Source organism: Dipodomys merriami, unplaced genomic scaffold (assembly GCF_024711535.1).
Source record: "Dipodomys merriami isolate MVZ:Mamm:240054 unplaced genomic scaffold, mDipMer1.0.p SCAF_21, whole genome shotgun sequence".
Lineage (NCBI taxonomy): Eukaryota > Metazoa > Chordata > Mammalia > Rodentia > Heteromyidae > Dipodomys > Dipodomys merriami.
In genome coordinates this window covers 29,875,826-29,894,337 of record NW_027203493.1, presented here as the reverse complement: position 1 = coordinate 29,894,337, position 18,512 = coordinate 29,875,826, and the positions used below count along the sequence as shown (strand labels likewise).

General features: G+C 38.9%; 1 protein-coding gene across 1 annotated transcript; it reads left to right on the top strand.

The window, feature by feature from the left end:
* Positions 1 to 104: 104 nt before the first annotated feature.
* CUNH11orf58 (chromosome unknown C11orf58 homolog) lies at positions 105 to 15,798 on the top strand. The gene is made up of 5 exons (XM_070032841.1): positions 105 to 322; positions 5,388 to 5,471; positions 8,421 to 8,481; positions 11,086 to 11,195; positions 12,265 to 15,798. Exons 1-5 carry the CDS (start codon positions 260 to 262, stop codon positions 12,496 to 12,498), a joined length of 552 nt encoding a protein of 183 aa, XP_069888942.1. The 5' UTR covers positions 105 to 259; the 3' UTR covers positions 12,499 to 15,798.
* The last annotated feature ends 2,714 nt before the right edge of the window (positions 15,799 to 18,512 follow it).

Genomic DNA, 18,512 nt, shown 5'->3' with positions numbered 1-18,512 from the left:
TGGAAATTGTAGTTTTCGTCTTCATCTATCGCCCTTATTCAGGTGAGTGTGAAGTGGCTCGGAAAACTACAACTCCCAGAGTGCCACGTGGTGGCGAGCGGCCGTAGCAGTGACGACTGTGGCGGAGAAGGCCCAGAGGAGCTCTGCGTTCTGGAGTGGTGCTGCTAAGGCCGGTAGCAGGTTGCGGACTACTGGGTGACGAGCTGAGAAGAACCAGCGACCGGGTTCGGCCTTTTCCTCATCAGGATCCCCCGCCACGATGAGTGCCGCCAGAGAATCTCACCCGCATGGGGTGAAGCGTTCAGCCTCCCCGGACGACGATGTAAATAACAATGGCGGAGTGGGTGAGGGTTGAGGCCTATCGTAGGCCCGGGTAGGCCGGGCTGGGTGGAAGAGGAGGAGGAAGCGCCCGGGGAGGCTCTGACGGGAGTGGGCCCAGAAGAAGGACCGGGAAATGTTTCCCAGACCTAATCTGGGTCGGCCCCAGGCTGAGCGCCCGCGGCTCGCTGCGGTCGGCGGACGTAGTTAGCCCGTCTGGGGAGGGGCTGCGCAGTGAGATAGCGGGAGTTCGGGGTCGTCTTACTTGCAGATGACGCTAATTTGTTAGGTTTTTCAACCCAGGCCCGCAGAGGCAGCGAGACCCTTGCTGTTTTCGGTTTCATTAAATGGCCCTAGGCCGTGGCGTTCGTTCACATTTGAACCCCCAGGCCGGGGTTATTTTTCAGTGTCCTGTGACTAGTAGTAGGTGAACGTGAGGATGCTGTTGAACCGAAACATTGGCGTATGCGTGTCATCATTTGGTCATGGCATCGCGGCGAAGGGCCCTAGGCGGGGAGAGCTGGCAGCCGTGTTCTTCCCACGCCTTTCCTCGCAAACCTTCAGCTTAACAGTTTTTAAAGTAACAAACCGCCCTGGAACGCAACCTGTTAAATATTGACGGCTGTGCCAGGTGTCAGGAATTCAAAAGATGAATAAGTACGATGCTTTATGTTAGGCGTTTTCGTGTGATTTGCCCCAGCGCTAGCGACAGTGTTGGAAACTGCAGGTAGCCGGCACACGTAAATCCGGACCCATCGGGTAATGTGATGGGATAGCGCCCGGCAAATATGGAAGGCTTGGGTGTGGAGGAGATCGTCCTTAAGATTCACGAAAGGATATCTAGTTTACTTTCATTTGTTTAAAGCATTCTCAATCTCTAAATTGTATGCACTCAAGGCCTTTCTGAATATCTTCGTGAATCATAGAACGCTCACTGAACTATTTGATGAGGTGGTGGTGAAGACCTCCTTTTTGGATGGTAGGTGGGGTGGGGTTTCTTTAAGGAAATTTATTTTTAGCTCTGCAGAAAGATTAGTCGTAAAGGTTTGGGACCAGCGGCTATTTTCTGAGGCTTATTCTTGCCTCCGAATCTCCCAGCAACTGGCATTTTAAATCTCCTGTTGGCATGGTAATTCAGTATTTGTAAGTACCTTATCCGTTTTGTTTTTGTTTTGAGTAGCCTAAGTTTTAGATCGATTTAAAAAGCTATTGTTTTCTTCCTGATACTTACCTGATTTTGTAGGTGTTAAATCAGACACCTGTTTTGTTGGTCTCCAAAATCATTGAGATTGGCCAAAACCTCCAGGTGATATTATGCAAAGGGATTAAGTGACTAAGTCTCCAGAAATCAATTTAAATTAGATGGCCTTTAACACCTTTCCCAAAAGAAAGCATTTATACTTGAAAATGAAGATTAAAACCTGGGACCTTAGGCTGGACACCAGTGGCTCATACCTGTAATCGTAGCTACTCAAGAGGCTGAGATGTGAGGAACTCTATTGGAAGCCCAAGCAGTTAAGTTCCTCACACTCTTATCTCCAACTACCAATTTGTGGAAATGAGCTGTCACTCAAGTGGTGGAGGGCTAGCCTTGAGCACAAAAACTCAGGGCCAGCATTCAGGTTCTGAGTTTAAGCCCCAAAACCTGCATCACCACCATCAAAAAAGCTAAGATTTGAGAATTGTGGTTCAAACCAGCCAGGGCAGGAAGGCTCCTGGGACTTATTTCCAATTAACTACTAAAAAGCTAGACATGGAGCTGTGACTCAAGTAGTAGAGCACCACCAGCCTGAGCCAAAACAGTTCAAGCCCTAGTAACAGCGGGCGCGCGCGCGCGCACACACACACACACCTAAAACAAAATGACTATTGTTAATATTATAGTATGGTACAGTAACTTGTCCCTCAGTGGTGATTTATGTTTCTTTTGTAGAATTTTATTTTTACTGATAAGTGAGAGTTGTCTCTACTTGTGTTTTGTTTTGTTTTAAGTCATGGTTGGTTTGTTTTTGTTTTTTTGGTGCCTGTCCTAGAGCTTGAATTCAGGGCCCTGGCACTGTCCCTAAGCTGCTGCTCAAGGCTGGCGTGCTACCACTAAATCCATAGCTCCACTTTGGGGTTTTTTTTTGTTGTTTTTTGGTGCTTAATCAGAGATAAGAGTTTCATGGACTTTTCCTGCCTACTCTGGCTTCAAACCATGATCCTCAGATCTCAGCCTCCTGAATAGCTCGAATTACAGGTGTGAGCCACCAGCACCCAGCTAGAAGTAAATTCTAAAACAGTCACTAGGAAATGTATTAAGGAGGCAAAAGGGAGATTGTAGTCCTATGGCAAAGGATTTTTAAGGATGAAGAAAACGATGGTTTTGTTGGTTTGGTTGGAGTGGAGAAATGAAAGCTATTTTATAGAGAGTGAGAAAATTTGTTTTAGTAACTTATAGGGAACCTCTAATAATGTGTCAGCCATTAAGACCTCCTGAATGCTGAAGCTACACTCTTACCACTAAGCTATATCCCTAGCCTATGTTTGTCCATTTAATCATGAATGCGGTGGTAATCCCAGCATTTGGTAACTGAGGCAGGAGGATTGTAAATTTGAGGCCAGCCAAAGCTATGTAATAAAACTATTGAAACCCAAACCAAAGAAATGTTGGGGAGAGGGGGGAGATGGGGAGGGAGGCAAGAATGTAGGAAGGGAAAAAAAATCAGGAAAGTTGGGTTTTAACTTCTCAATCATTTTTATAACTAGTTCATACACACTTCTAAATTGTTCATTTATAGTATGGTATGAAAAAAAGCAGACTTCAAGCAGGTCACCTGCCTCCTTATTTATCAAAATAGACTGTTGTGAGATGCTCTAAAAAAGATGTAAGTAAAAAATCATTTGTAACTTGTAAAACACTCCAAGCTAAGAATCCTATACACAGGTCACCTGCTTACTTATTTATCAAAATAGACTGTTGTGAGACACTCTTTTAAAAAATGTAAGTGAAAAATCATTGTAACTTGTAAAACACTCCAAGCAAAGAATCCTATATAGTTGAAACCAGAAGTACTTCAGAATTTGTAGTATTTTGAGCTATTTGCTTGTACACAGTAAGCTATCTTGGGGATAGAATCTAGTCTAGATAATTTTATATAATATTTTAGTGCACCTCACTTGACTGACCCGACATATCAGGTCATATGTGGAATAAGGAAACTGTCTTTGTAGGTAAAGAATTAACACTAAATTTTAATTAAGTCAATTCTGGGCTCACAGCAAATGATTTAGTGAGAATCAGAACTAAAGTGTGTTACTAATATTTATTATTGGAATTGACGCTGTGGCTCAAGTGGTAGAGTGCTAGCCTTGAGCTGAAGGACTGAGTGACAGCGCCCAGGCCCAGAGTTCAAGCCCCACGGCCAACAAAAAAAAAGTTTAGTATTATTGTATTGAGAAATGGTTAAGACTAAATGTTATATAAAAGGATATGAGTTGTCACAGTCAAAGTAGAAATTTGTAATTTAGTAGCTAAAATTAAGAGAACATATCCCCTGCAGAAAAAAGAATTAAAGCTACAAGTGGATCCAGTGTGGTACAGATGCTTTAAGCCCTTCTCCCCCATATTCTGAGAGCAGTTCAGTGTTACTTATTATTCGGTGTTACTTATTGTATGGCTCAGGCTGGCCTTTAACTTTCAGTTTCCCAAGCCTTTCAAGTGCTGGGATTATAGATATATACCATTATAAGTCTTTTATGAATAATGTTTAGAAAAATAAAGGGATAGTAAAAATTACTTTTTGGGAACTTTAATATAGATTTAACAATAGCAACCCCAAATTTCTACTCTACATTTTTCTGATTTTAATGGTATATATAACTCATTCTCTGAATACAGCTAATTACCATTAGCTGTCATGTGTGAGAACCTGCAACATATAATTAAAAATTTTATATCTATTTCTAATAGGTTTTAGCTTTATCATTACCTGTAGTCCTTTCATTATACATGAAGAGATTTGAAACTTTTGATTACTTAAAAGTTTGTGTTGAAGAGGGGTTTATCATCTTTGATCCATAATTACAAAACATTTGCATTTTCAGATAAACTCAATTAGAATGATCAGTCTGATGGGTGTATTCATTTCTGTGATGGGTGTATTCATTTCTGTATCATGTTTTTCTCCTTCACCTTTCTATACAGACATAACCTGCCTCCAGTCTTTCTCCATGAACAAATTGACTCAAGTAAATTTTGGTGTACCAACATAAACGATTAAAGTTCCATATCCTTTTATAAAAATAGGAGGTGGGCCCAACTATTACTGCAGAATATTACATGATAAAAACCTTTCCTATTGAATGACTTTCTGATGAGAATAGTATATTTCTTTAATTTTATTTTTTTTAGCAGTGCTGGAGTTTGAACTCAGAGCCTTGTACTTGATAGGGAGGCACTCTGCCATTTGAACCATACCCCCAACCCTTTTTGCTTTTGGATTATTTTTTAGATAGGGTCTCATGCTTTTTAACAGAGCCAGTTATTTGACTTTTGGAGAACCTTTGAGGTTGATTAAAAATCTTAATGTCTCACTCCTAACAAATAATTAAAATGCTCAAAACAAACCAAAAATTTTAATTTGGGTCTAGTGCCTTCTGATAATGTGGTCCTTTAGAATTTCATGTGTTTCAGTTAGCAGTTGTGGCAACTTTCTGGTCCTAGTGATTAGGCCCCTTCAAGACTCAGGACAAAAGATATCAAAGTGTAGTATCCACTTGAGAGCATCAGCATTACCTAGGAAATTTTTAGACATTCATAACCTTGAACCCTACTCCATCCATACCCAGTGAATCTGAAACTCAGAGGTATAAAACTTTATCTTAACAAATCTCTGGGTGATTCTGATACACGCAGCCTTTTAGATTAAAAGTATTCTGCTATGAGGTAACAAAAAGGAGTATATTTGAATTCAAATGTGATTCCTATTTAACTTCATAAACAAGAACAATGAACCCATTAACAGTCATAACAACAGGTTGAAAAAAAAATCCTTAAAGATAGACTAATCAACTTTTTTCTCCTCCAGCTTGGATCTAGCAATTGGGAGGCAGCAGACCTGGGTAATGAAGAAAGAAAACAAAAGTTCTTGAGACTTATGGGTGCAGGAAAGGTAAGCATCATTGGGTATACATATTTATCTTTTCTGTACAAATAATGCTGTGTTTTAAGTGAGAACTAAGCACATTTATCACATTTCTTGTACTGCATGTCGTCCCCTCCCCCCCCCCTACTGGGATTCAAAAATCAGTCTTGATCTTGTTGAGTTTGCTCATCTGTTACTCTACTATTTGAAACATGCTTCCTGCCCTGCTTTATGCTGGTTAATTTGGAAATGGAGTCCCATGGACTTTTCTTTTTTGAACTTTGACCCTCCAGATTTCAGCCTTCTAAGTACCAAGTTTTTCTAGACATGAGCCATGGACACCTAGCTTGCATAATTATTTTTGGCTTTAGGAAATACTTAATTTTTTTAAAGCTTTTTTTTTGGGGGGGGGGGATCTGGTCATGGGGCCTGAACTCTGGGCCTGGGTGCTGTCCCTCAGCCCTTCAGCTCAAGGCTAGCATTGTACCACTTGAGCCACAGCGCCACTTCCGGCTTTTTTCTTTTTGCTTATGTGGTGCTGAGGAATCGAACCCAGGGCCTCATGCATGCAAGGCAAGCGCTTTACCACTGAGCCACCTTCCCAGCCCCGGAAATATTTAATTTTATACTATTTCTGAACCACATCTAGAATTCCCTGTGCTTATAGCAATAAGTTTGGAGGCTACAAGGAGAAAATTTTGATGTGAAAACACTCAGTCCAAAGGAAAAGGAAATGTGAAAGTTTTTGGTTTGCTTTATTTGATTTTGCTAAAGGGTATTTCTTGGCAAGTTATCTTTTTTTTTTTTTTTGGGTCCAGTCATGGGGCCTGAACTCTGGGCCTAGGCGCTGTCCCTCAGCTCTTCAGCTCAAGGCTAGCGCTCTACCACTTGAGCCACAGAGCCACTTCTGGCTTTTTTCTTTTTGCTTATGTGGTGCTGAGGAATCGAACTCAGGGCCTCAGGCATGCAAGGCAAGCGCTCTACCACTGAGCCATCTTCCCAGCTCCCTTGGCAAGTTATTTTAAAGGAATCTCTGTCCAACTAAATAAATCTGTTGTATTTCATAACTCTCTCCAGACCTTGAGGTGATAGTAAATATAGTAATACTTAACTTTAATTTTCTTTATATATTTTGAACTGCTTCTCGACTTAATAAAACAAAGTATAGAGATGCCATGATCTCTAGTAGACACTTTTTGAAGTAAACTTACTTTCATAACATCACCCAAGTTGTCTTTGTATATACATCTAAACTTGAAAAAAAAATAGAAAACTTTTCTTTTTTGAGCACTTTAAAATGAAATTGTGCCCTTTGTTATTTATAGGAATACATTTTACTTATCTACTATATGCCAGACTCTGTATTAGGTCCTAGAGATCACATATATTAATTGGGATCATCAGGCAGTGGAGAGAACTGGATAAGCTCAATAAGAATTGCAGTTACTATGCACACAATGATAAGGACTAACAGAAAAAGACAGCTGTTTCTGGCTCAGCAGTGAAAGAAACTTTTCCAGAAAGAATTGGTTTGAATCTGAAGAGACATTGAACTATACTATAACAGTGAGGCTCGTAGTAGGGAGAGGTCATAAAAAATACTTAGAGGTATTTGTATAGCATCTCATCAATCTGTATTTCTCGATAACTTGTAATGTGTCATAGAAAGTAGACAAGGGCTGGGAAGGTGGCTCAGTGGTAGAGCGCTTGCCTTGCATGCATGAGCCCCTGGGTTCCATTCCTCAGCACCACATAGGCAGAAAAAAGCCGGAAGTGGCACTGTGGCTCAAGTGATAGAGCGCTAGCCTTGAGCTGAAGAGCTGAGGGACAGCGCCCAGGCCCAGAATTCAAGCCCCATAACTGACCAAAAAATAAATAGAAAAGAAGAAAGAAAGTAGACAAATCAGGAGTGAGGAATGTTCAGCACACAGGCCATATAAGGCCTTTGAAATCATTTGGCACTTCATAGGACACTAATACATCCCATCAGCTGCCAGAGGAAGAAGTGTGTGGGTTTCAGATGGGGCCTGACCAGCCTCATTCATGGTTTGTGCTCTACCACTTAAACCACATTTCCACTTTTGTATTTTTGCTGATTAATTGGAGGTAAAAGTTGCTCAGCCTTTCTTCCTATTCTTGAATCTCAGCCTCCTAAATAGGATTATAGGCATGAGCTACCTGTATTGATAACTTTATATGGTCTTCAACTTGTGTTATAAATATCCAAATGGCCCTTGGCAGAAGTAAGATTCCCCACTCCTGATTTAAGTAAGAGATTTGCTAAAGCTGTATAAGTAATAGGTTAGGGTTATATAACTGTTCAAGACCTAGAGTTCAGTTAGTACCAAAACCAATTTTAAAAAAGTATTTGGTGTACAAGCCAATATTTTGGCTTTGATCTTCATATAATCTGAGTTTATTCTGTTAGGTAACCACAAAATATATTACTAATTCTAACCAGCCAGCGTGAATACTTTACTGGTCATAGGAAGAACCAGCTGATAAAGTATGATTAGTGCATAGTACCATCATCCTAGAATAACTTGATGTCATTGTATTTATAATCAGATCTTGTTAATGGTGTACCTTTTGCAATCTAAGAAGCAGCATACTGAATCATTGATTAGTTTAAATATCAACTGGAGTTTTAATGAAGAAAATGCTTATACTGAATCTATCCCATTTAAAATTCTAGTCTGATCTCTATCCCACTTTCATACTTCTATCACTTTATTCTGTTTTAGTGACACTTAGTACATTCAAATACACTATAATTTACTTATTTGTTACATTGGTCTATCTCCCTTTCCCATCCTTACTCTTGCTCTAGTAGAATGTAAGTCCCACAAAGGCAAGGAGCTTAATTTATTTCTTTGTCTTCACTATATCCTGGAAAGCTAGAATAGTATATAGTAGTATATTCAATAATTAAACTAGTAATCTTAAATTCCAACACATTTTCCACCTTTCTTATAGAAAGAACACACTGGTCGTCTTGTTATAGGTGATCACAAATCAACATCTCACTTCCGAACAGGTAAGTAAATATAATTCAAATGGAACTAACATGAATACTTCATTGGTTATAAAACCAACAGTAAATTTGGTATAGATGATACTTGCACATTTTGGGATATCATTTTATATATATTAAAATAATATATATATTAAAAATATATATTACATATATAATAATATATATTAAAATTATATTGGATGTATATGAGAGCATTAAGTATAAAAATGTTGCATGTGTCATAAAGTATTAAATGTTGTTTTGATTTTAAAAGACAACAGATCGATATCTCAATATGATATTCCACCAAAGAAACTAAACTGTTTCTGTCTTTATTCTTAGTGACTCAGAACATACATGTTAATTGTAATGAGAGTTTATACCTTTTCTTGGCAATGGTGATAAATATATCAAATTTTTTCCTTTATGTAAATTATTTGACATATTAATGTGTTATACTGGCTTTAAGTTTACTCACCAGTTCTTAGAAGAGGGCTGGGAAGGTGGCTTAGTGGTAGAGCGCTTGCCTTGCAAGCCAGAGGCCCTGGGTTCGATTCCTCAGCACCACATAAGCAAAAAGAAAAAAAGCCGGAAGTGGCGCTGTGGCTCAAGTGGTAGGGCGCTAGCCTTGAGCTGAAGAGCTGAGGGACAGCGCCCAGGTCCAGAGTTCAGGCCTCACGTCCGGACCCAAAAAAAAAAAAAAAAATCTTAGAAGAATATAAACTTACAGAGCCTGAAGAAATAAACTTTTTTTAAAAAATTGAGGCTGGGAAAGCTGTAAAGTGCTTGCCTATATATGCCTATATACACAATACCTACATATGCCTACTTACATAGGGAAAAAGTCTTTAAAACTGAAAAGCAGGGCTCTGGTGGTTCACTCCTGTAATCCTAGCTACTCGGGAGGCTACTCAGGATCTGAGGATTAAGGTTCAAAGCTGACCCAGGCATGAAAGTCCACGAGACTCATCTCTAGTTAACCACTAGAAAACTGGAAATGGAGCTATGGCTCAAAGTGGTAGAGTGCTAGCCTTGAGTGAAAGAGCTCAGGAACAGCACCCAGGCCCTAGGTTCAAGCCCCGTGAATAACACAAAAAAAACTGAAGCTCATAACTGCAGTCCTAGCCTGTCATCTATTGTGGAGAACATAATTAGGAAAGTATCTGTGTCGGGGCTGGGAAGGTGGCTTAGTGGTAGAGCGCTTGCCTTGCATGCATGAGGCCCTGGGTTCGATTCCTCAGCACCACATAAGCAAAAAGAAAAAAGCCGGAAGTAGTGCTGTGGCTCAAGTGGTAGAGCGCTAGCCTTGAGCTGAAGAGCTGAGGGACAGCACCCAGGCCCAGAGTTCAGGCCCCACAACCAGACCCCCCCCCCCCAAAAAAAAAGTATCCAAGCCAGCCTCAGCAAAAAGTGAGATCCCTGTCTCAAAAATAACCAAAGCAAAAGGGCTGAGCCTAGACTTAAGTAGAATGCATGCCTAGCAAGCTTGAAGCCCTCAGTACAAAATTCCACTACCACCAAAATCAAAAATTGAAAATGAATTTGATTTATATTCAGTCTCCTAGAAGGTGAAATTTTCACCTGTTAAAGTTAGCCATTTAGCCAGGTGCCACTGACTCAATGCCTATAGTCATGGCTACTCAGGAGGCTCAGATCTGAGAATTGCAGTGTGAAGCCAGCTCAGACATGAAAGTCCAATTAATCACAGAAAAAGCCAGAAGTGGCACTGTGGCTGAAGTGGTAGAGTGGTAGCCTTGAGCAAAAAGGAGCTCAAGGATAGCGCCCAGACCCCAGAGTTGAAGCCACAGGATTGGCAAAAAAAAAAAAAAAAAGCCCTAATCTTGGATAAGTTTTAATGATAATAGATGCTGACTTAGATTTAACTTAACAAAATTTCAATTAAATTACCTAATGTTATAATGACTGAGAATATTTTAGAATTTAATGTCTTTATTTTGTGCATGTTACTTCACATTGATATGCATTGTTAGATAAAACAGAATTATTACAATAGAAAAATATTTTAACTATTGCATTTTTCCCTAAAATGGGGAGTTATGTGAATTAAAGAACCATCATTTTTATTAAAATTGGAATTCACTTGTATTTATATCCATAAATTAAAATGTCAAGCACAGAAATCCTCAGTTATATTAACATAGCTCTTGAGTGGTAAGGTTATAGGTCAACATTTAGGATATTCTGCTTAATGAAGTAATTGTTAAAGTTTATGTTGTTTCAACTAGCTGATAAGGAAAAACAGTCATAAAGGAAAGCCATTACAAGGTCATCTTCAGAACAGAATTGTCAACCTTTTCACTGTTTTTATTCAAAAACAGATGATCCTGGTTCACTGGTGGTTTTTTAGGTGACTTGGAGAAAGTTTTTGGAATAATATTAAACATTTTGGTAACTCAGGAGTAGGTTCTAAAGAAGTAATGATAACTATATTTATTTATTGTTTATTAGTAACCTTTTATGGTATGTCATTCATAAAAATTCATTAGTCACAATTAGATAATTCAACCCTTAATATAATACCCCATCTGTATTATGGGTTTTTTGTGTAATCATATGTTTTTATTAATTTGACTGAAACATAACCAAAGTACAATGGACATGCAGGGGAAGAAGACAAGAAAATTAATGAAGAACTGGAGTCTCAGTATCAGCAAAGTATGGACAGTAAATTATCAGGAAGATACCGACGACATTGTGGTCTTGGCTTCAGTGAGGTAGTAATTAACTTGTTCTCATTGATTGGGAAGATAATCATTTTCAGTTTCATATCATTTGTTTCTGTTAGATTACCCTAACAGTTAAGAATCTTGACTTAGAAAACTGTCTTTGTACAGATACTTAATGTATTTTTATTGTCCATCTAGATCCCTAGGTAGTCAGAAAAGATTTTTTTTATGGGTTTAAAGATGTGTTTAAATTCTGCTTAATCATCAGGTTATATTCTTTATGAATACCATCCTTACAAGTTGTTGTCTTACCTACAAGTATTAGATAAAATATTTTATGTAAGTTTAAAATTTTTGCTTCGGGAGAGGTCTTTCCTAAGTGATCTCATTTTGTATTATGAATTAATATGAAACTGTTGCTACATTAGTTAGTTGGCCTTCAAAGCCTTTTCTTGCCAGGTATCTGTAGCTCACGCCTGTAATCCTAGCTACTCAGGAGGCTGAGATCTGAGTATCCAGTTGCAAAGCCAGGGCAGGAAACTCCACAAGATTCTTATCTCCAGTAAGCCACTCAGAAAACCGGAAGTGGTGATGTGGCTCCAGTGCTAGAGTGCTCACCTTGAGCTGAAGAGTCAAGGGATAGTGCTCAGGCCCAGAGTTCAAGCCCCACAACCAACAACAAAAAAACAAAAACCCTTAAAATCTGTGGCAGTGATTGCTTCCTTAGTCATCAGTTCTTGCCTCATCAGTCACAGATCATAATATAGTTTTAAAAATATTGATCTAGAGGCTGGGAAGGTGGCTCAGTGGTAGAGTGCTCGCCTTGCATGCTTAAGGCCCTGGGTTCGATTCCTCAGCACCACATAAGCAGGAAAAAAAAAGCCGGAAGTGGCGCTGTGGCTCAAGTGGTAGAGTGCTAGCCTTGAGCTGAAGAGCTGAGGGACAGCACCCAGGCCAAGAGTTTAGGCCCCACGACCAGACCCCCCCCCCCCAAAAAAAAAATATTGATCTAATGGTTATGAAGTTGGCTGATTTTAAGATTAGATAAAAACTGGAATCATTCCCAGCCTTTGAACTGGCTAATTTTTTGTTTTAAAAGCACCTATTGATGTTTTAGGTAGAAGATCATGATGGAGAAGGTGATGTGGCTGGAGATGATGATGATGATGATGATGATTCACCTGACCCTGAAAGTCCTGATGACTCAGATAGTGATTCAGAGTCAGAGAAAGAAGAATCTGCTGAAGAACTTCAAGCTGCTGAACACCCCAATGAAGTGGAAGATCCGAAAAACAAAAAAGATGCAAAAAGCAATTACAAAATGATGTTTGTTAAATCTAGTGGTTCATAACTCCAAAATACTTAAGTCTTTGTATTAAAAGTAAGCCTTATTGTTATAATGCACAGTGGAGGACTGCTTATAGAGCACAGACCTTTGTATTATAATTTTTAAAAAGGCCCTTTTAAATAATTACAAAGAGTGTTTGCTTTCAAATGTCATGGGTTACACTTTTATGAGCATGACTATAACCATTTTTGTAAAGGGTAAGAGTTGTATAAAATTAAATAAATACAGTACTCAACTTCTTTTCATATTAGCATCATCACCCCTCTAACCTCACCTTTTATACCCCTTCAGATGCAGTATTGGGTACTGGGGGAGAGAATTTTGTTTGTGGTAGCTATTTCACCTTTTGTTTGTTTGTTTGTTCCTTCTTATTTTTCTCATAAAAATTTGATACTGTGACGTTTATGAAAAATACTCCCTTAATTTGTTAAAGTAGAACTGTTCCTTATGAATATTTCTGCTGCTGATCACAGTCTATAAATTATTATTGGCAAAATATTACATACTTAGTTTTACTGATTCAGCTCTTCTCTTTTGGACCAAAGCAACATGGGAGCATGAACATTAACACCTGTTAGGATGGAATCACAACTGTCAATGTCAGGAACCCCAAAAAAATCTTTATATGCTTTGGATTACATTGTATGTTAGATTTTTGATAAAATTTGACCGGTTTTTACAGAAGAAATTATTTCTGTGATCATTTAGTCCTGACTATAGAAATATGTAAAACTGGATTTTTTTTTTAAAGGTAATATGTGACCAAAGTTCCTTTCTTTCTCCTTACAAGGTCTAAATAAAGAGAAAGCAGTTTCCCATATTTTGTTGTGATAACTTTATCCTCATTATTTGAAAATGGGGAACAGGCCTATCAATAAGAAACTGAAAAAGAAATTTAATACCAGTGCTGTTATTTTGTTTATCTAATTACTAAAAGTATTTATAATTTTATTGCTACTCATCTTACTATTGTGTAGTTCATTTGTTCAGTAGAGTCATACAAATGGACTGAGTTTAGTCAAAGAATCTTTGAATAATTGGTTTCAAAATCTTAAGAATGTGAGTCAAACCTGTTTTGTGAGCTGAATTACTATATGGTATATATTTGATGTGTGGACTTTTTAAAAAGCCTGTATCTTGAAATTTAGAATTAGAGGAGTACAGGCACTAGAGCAATTGTTTCTGTTTATAAACTATATTTTGGAGTATTTTTACATATGTCAGACTCCCCTCAGGGGTCATTTTGTTTTCATTTCTTGTTTTAATATAGGTGTTGACCTATCTATATTAAAACATCAAGTCTGGATGGTAGACAGTAAATATGTAACGTTTAACATATACTTGGTTTAAAGAAGTTTGGCTTTATTCAGTTCAAACATTTTACCATTAATTTTCAAATATCTTGCTTGTGGGACTGCACATTAGAATTAAAGCTGGACACCAGTGGCTCAAGCCTGTAATCCTAGCTACTCAGGAGGCTGAGATCTGAGATTCATGGCTCAAAGCCAGCCGGGGCAGGAAAGTCTGTGAGACTTAGCTTCAATACACCACCAGAAAATCAGGAGTGGCACTGTGGCTCAAGTGGTAGAGTACTAGCCTTGAGCTGAAGAGCTGAGGGGCAGAGCCCTGACCCAGAGTTCAAGCCCCACAATGGACAAAAAAAAAAGTAAGTAGAAAAAAAAGACCAAGTTGCAAGGGGAAGACAGCATTAAGTTTTTAAAACGGTAATTTCATCATTTCATTCATTGGTTCTGATATGTAAATAGAAGTACCTTCCAAATAACTATACTCCAGGAATTTTTTTCCTCTTCTAATAGAAAAATTCTAATTTCAATTCGTGTATTGAACAAAAACAAAATTCAGAGTCGGAATAAATTTGTTCGTTGGTCCCTGTGGTTTGGTATGCTAACACCACACTAAACATCATGGCTTATCTTAAGTGAACATTGGGGATTTTTCTTAGCATATGCAAAAAAATTAAAAGATTTGTTCTGCCATGTTCAATATGTATGCATGTGTATACACATATGTATATGTATACATACATGATGTACCTGTTTGAGGCTTCCCAACATTCCTAGGATGACAAGTGTATATCACTGCATACAGCAGCAGTCTTAGACTTTGTTTTTGCCTAGGCTAGCCCACAATTGCAGCCTCAAAACATCCACATTGTAGCCGGGCGCTGGTGGCTCACGCCTGTAATCCTAGCTACTCAGGAGGCTGAGATCTGAGGATCGAGGTTCAAAGCCAGCCCGGGCAGGAGAGACCGTGAGACTCCTATCTCCAATAAACCACCAGAAAACCGGAAGTGGCGCTGTAGCTCAAGTGGTAGAGCGCTCACCTTCAGCTGAAGAGCTGAGGGACAACACCCAGGACCAGAGTTCAAGCCCCACAACCAACAAAAAAAAAAAAAAAAAAATCCACATTGTGCCCTTTGTTGCTAGCTATACATGAAGGAGTTCTGTAAACCTAGCCACCACAGCAGTAAAGTTCCTTCAATTCTCAGCCTCCCACGTAGTAGCTAGGATTATAGGCTTGAGCCACAGGCACAGGGCTTCAAGGACACAGGCATAGTTCATTACTTGGTTTCTGATTTACATCTACATTCTGTGTGCTTTGAATAGTCCAAAGACTATCCCCTCTAAAGCCACTTAGTTAAAAAGTCTCATTTCCAGTGAGACTGAGTACAATTCTTTTCATTCAAGTCCTGTCAGTCTTGTTTGTACCTTTACAATGTAGCCATCTAGATATTTAATTGCTCTATTAAATCCTGTGTCAGCTTCCAGGTAAGTTCCATTCCCAGGAATATCACCCCTTACGTACTATGTGTGGAAAATTATTAACAAATGTATAAATCAGTAAAAGTTGAAGTCAACTGATCTCATTTTCTCCAACATCCTTATTTTTTCCCCTTCAGTACCAGAGGTTGTCTGGTATCTTTCCTTACCTTTTTTTGCTTAAGGCTGGCACTTTACCACTTGAGCCACACTTCCAGTTCTGGCTTTTGCTTGTTAATTGATAAGAATCTTGGATTGCTCAGCCCAGGCTGAACTATGATTCTCAGACTCCTGAGTAACTAGGATTACAAGCCAAGCATGAGCCCATGGCATTCAGCTGCTTCTCTAAAGAGTTTTAAAAAGTTGTATCCTGAAACACCCCCCTTTTTTTCTTTCATACTTAAAATCTGCTGTTCTATCTTATATGAAACAAACCCTCAAATACCCTGAACTTCCACAAACATGGGTAACAGCTGTAGGTCATATCCCAGCTCTACCATCTTGATAATAAACTATATGAAAAGGAATATTTGACCTCTGGGTGTTCTTTATCAACAAAATGCAGTAACCACCTTGTATAATTATCCTGAGAATTAGATAACATGGGTAAAAAAGCAGCACAGAGATGATAAGCAGTTAATAAATGTAACTTAATCCTTTGTTCCTTATGAACCTAGTGCTTTTGATTATATTTTGAATCTTCAACCTGAATCTACTGAACCTTTTCTGTCAGCCTTTGTTCCAGTATTTTGTCTCTTCAATTTCACCCCGACAACACTTACTTCAGCTGTAACCTCCACACCTGTTTCCACATTTAATAACTTGTCTCTCCTTCCCCTGCATCCCCTCCCTCAGTCCACTCCAACAAGGCTTCTGTCTATCCACCCTTGACAGCTTACTGAAAAACTAACGAAATTAGTCTTAAAAAAAAAACGTCATTTTTAGTTCTCGTTTCCTTGTTAGCAGCACTTGCTATAATTCAGTAGCTTTCCAACTTCAATTAGACAAGATTCTACAGTGAAGGGATTCAACAGAAAATTGCCCATTCCAGTACATTCCAGTATTTTGTCCTAAAGTGAGCTCCCTTAAAACACCACTCAGCCTTTTCCCCACTGAAAGGCAATTTTTCAGCCACCTCATAACCCACTTGTTGAATAGTCTAAAGGCTCCAAATGGAGTTTTGTGACATTTATGGTGAAGTGTCTCCTTTAGCAATTCGAATGGTGCTATATAAATGTACTGAGCAGAAGTTACAGTTTTTTGGTTTTTTATGCTGGAGATTGAACGCAGGACCTTACACACGCTAAGAAGGCACTCATTACTGACTACGTCCCCAGTCCTACATGAGATTTAATTGACAATGCAGCAGTATTAAGATGTGGGGTTCTGAAGAGGTGATGAGGTCATAAGGGCCTTGTTCATAAATGGTTGAAGGCTGCTGTGGAAAGACCTCAAGAGCAGGTGGTTACAAAGCAAGTTCAACCCTTGTGCTTTTCACACATGCTCTTTCTACCCTTCCGCTCTACTATGGATGACATCACAAGAGGCCCTCACTAGCTACTGACATTGGGTTCGTAGATATCTCAGCCTCAGAATAACTTTTTTTTTTGGGGGGGGGAGGGTGGAGAGGAGTTGTTAGGGCCTTAAGAATGCTAGTACATTTTCTACCACTGGGCTATACCAGGGTCCTAAACTTTTTATTTCTTAAATGAAGTCTTAACTATGTTGCCTAGCATTCAAAGAATTACCCTCTACAGTACATCCGGCTTAATTTTTTTTTCTTTTTTTTTTTTTTTGTGCTAGGGATTGAACCCAGGGCTTCACACATGCTAGCCAAGTGCTTTACTAACCTACACACTCAGCCCTCTTTTCTTTATAAATTATGAAGCCTGTAGCATTCTGTTATGGCAATAGGAAAGAGTAGAGATAGTTTGCAGTGATATCCCCAACAAATGAATGAATTTCGATGGAAGATCAGAGAGTTTGGGGCTAATTTTAAGAGTTAGAGGATTGGATGAGGTTTCTAAAACCTATTGATTATATTTTTTCATATGAGCAAGATGTCTCAATGCTTTCATTTGTAAAATAGAGCTTTTCTCTTTCAGGAACTCCATTTGTACACATTTCATCTCCTGCCTCCATGTCATTTCATTTTGGTCATTTTTATTCTCTTCCCTTGTGATTCAGTATTGTACATTCTATCATTCCGATTTAATTTTCACTTTTTATATTTCAATTTTTGAGTTCTCTTCCTGCTCACATTTCAGCCTATCTTCTTTATAGAAACTAAATTTTCATTATAATATTAGAGTTATAAACTGTTTCATATTGTTGAAATATTTCGAGGCAGTGTTTTTCTGGCAAATGTTCATCGCCTGCCATTTCTTTTTTATTTCTCTATTGCAGTATCCTCTTACAAGTCCTGCATTCACTCTTTTTTTACTGTTCAAACAACTACCAATACTTATTGAGAACCTCTATTAATAGGCACTCTCCTAGACCCTGAGGGGTACATCAAAGTCAGTCTCTGCTCAAATGAAGCTTGCTTTCTGGTAAAGGAGAGCTACACAACTCTCTGTGTGTGTGTGTGTGTGTGTGTGTGTGTGTGTGTGTGTGTGTGTGATATTTTAAGGCAGAGTAAAGAGATGCAATGACAGAATAAGCACAGGCAGCAAGGGGTTGTAAGCTGAGTTCAAAGAGAACAGAAACATGATTAGAGCAGTAGATGAACTTTGGGTTTTATTCTGAAGATGAGAAGACCTTGGAGAATTTTTATTAGAGTAACATGGTCAATATTGGTTATTAGGCTGTTGTGTTAAAAAAAAATATGGCGGGGCTGGGAAGGTGGCTCAGTGGTAGAGCACTTGCCTTGCATGCATGAGGCTCTGAGTTCGATTCCTCAGCACCACATAAGCAAAAAAAAAAAGAAGAAAAAAGCCGGAAGTGGCGCTGTGGCTCAAGTGGTAGAGTGCTAGCCTTGAGCTGAAGAGCTGAAGAACAGCACCCAGGCCCAGAGTTCAAGCCCCACGACCGGACCCAAAAATATATATATATGGCAGGCTTATGGAGTTACAGCAATATTGTAGGTAAGCACAATGACTTGGACTAGTATAGTAATGGTTGTAGTCATGAGAAATGAATTCTGTATATATTTTGAAAAAAGAGCCAACAGGGAGGCTAGAAAGTTGGCTCAGTGGTAGAGTGCTTGCCTTGCATGCATGAGGCCCTGGGTTCGAT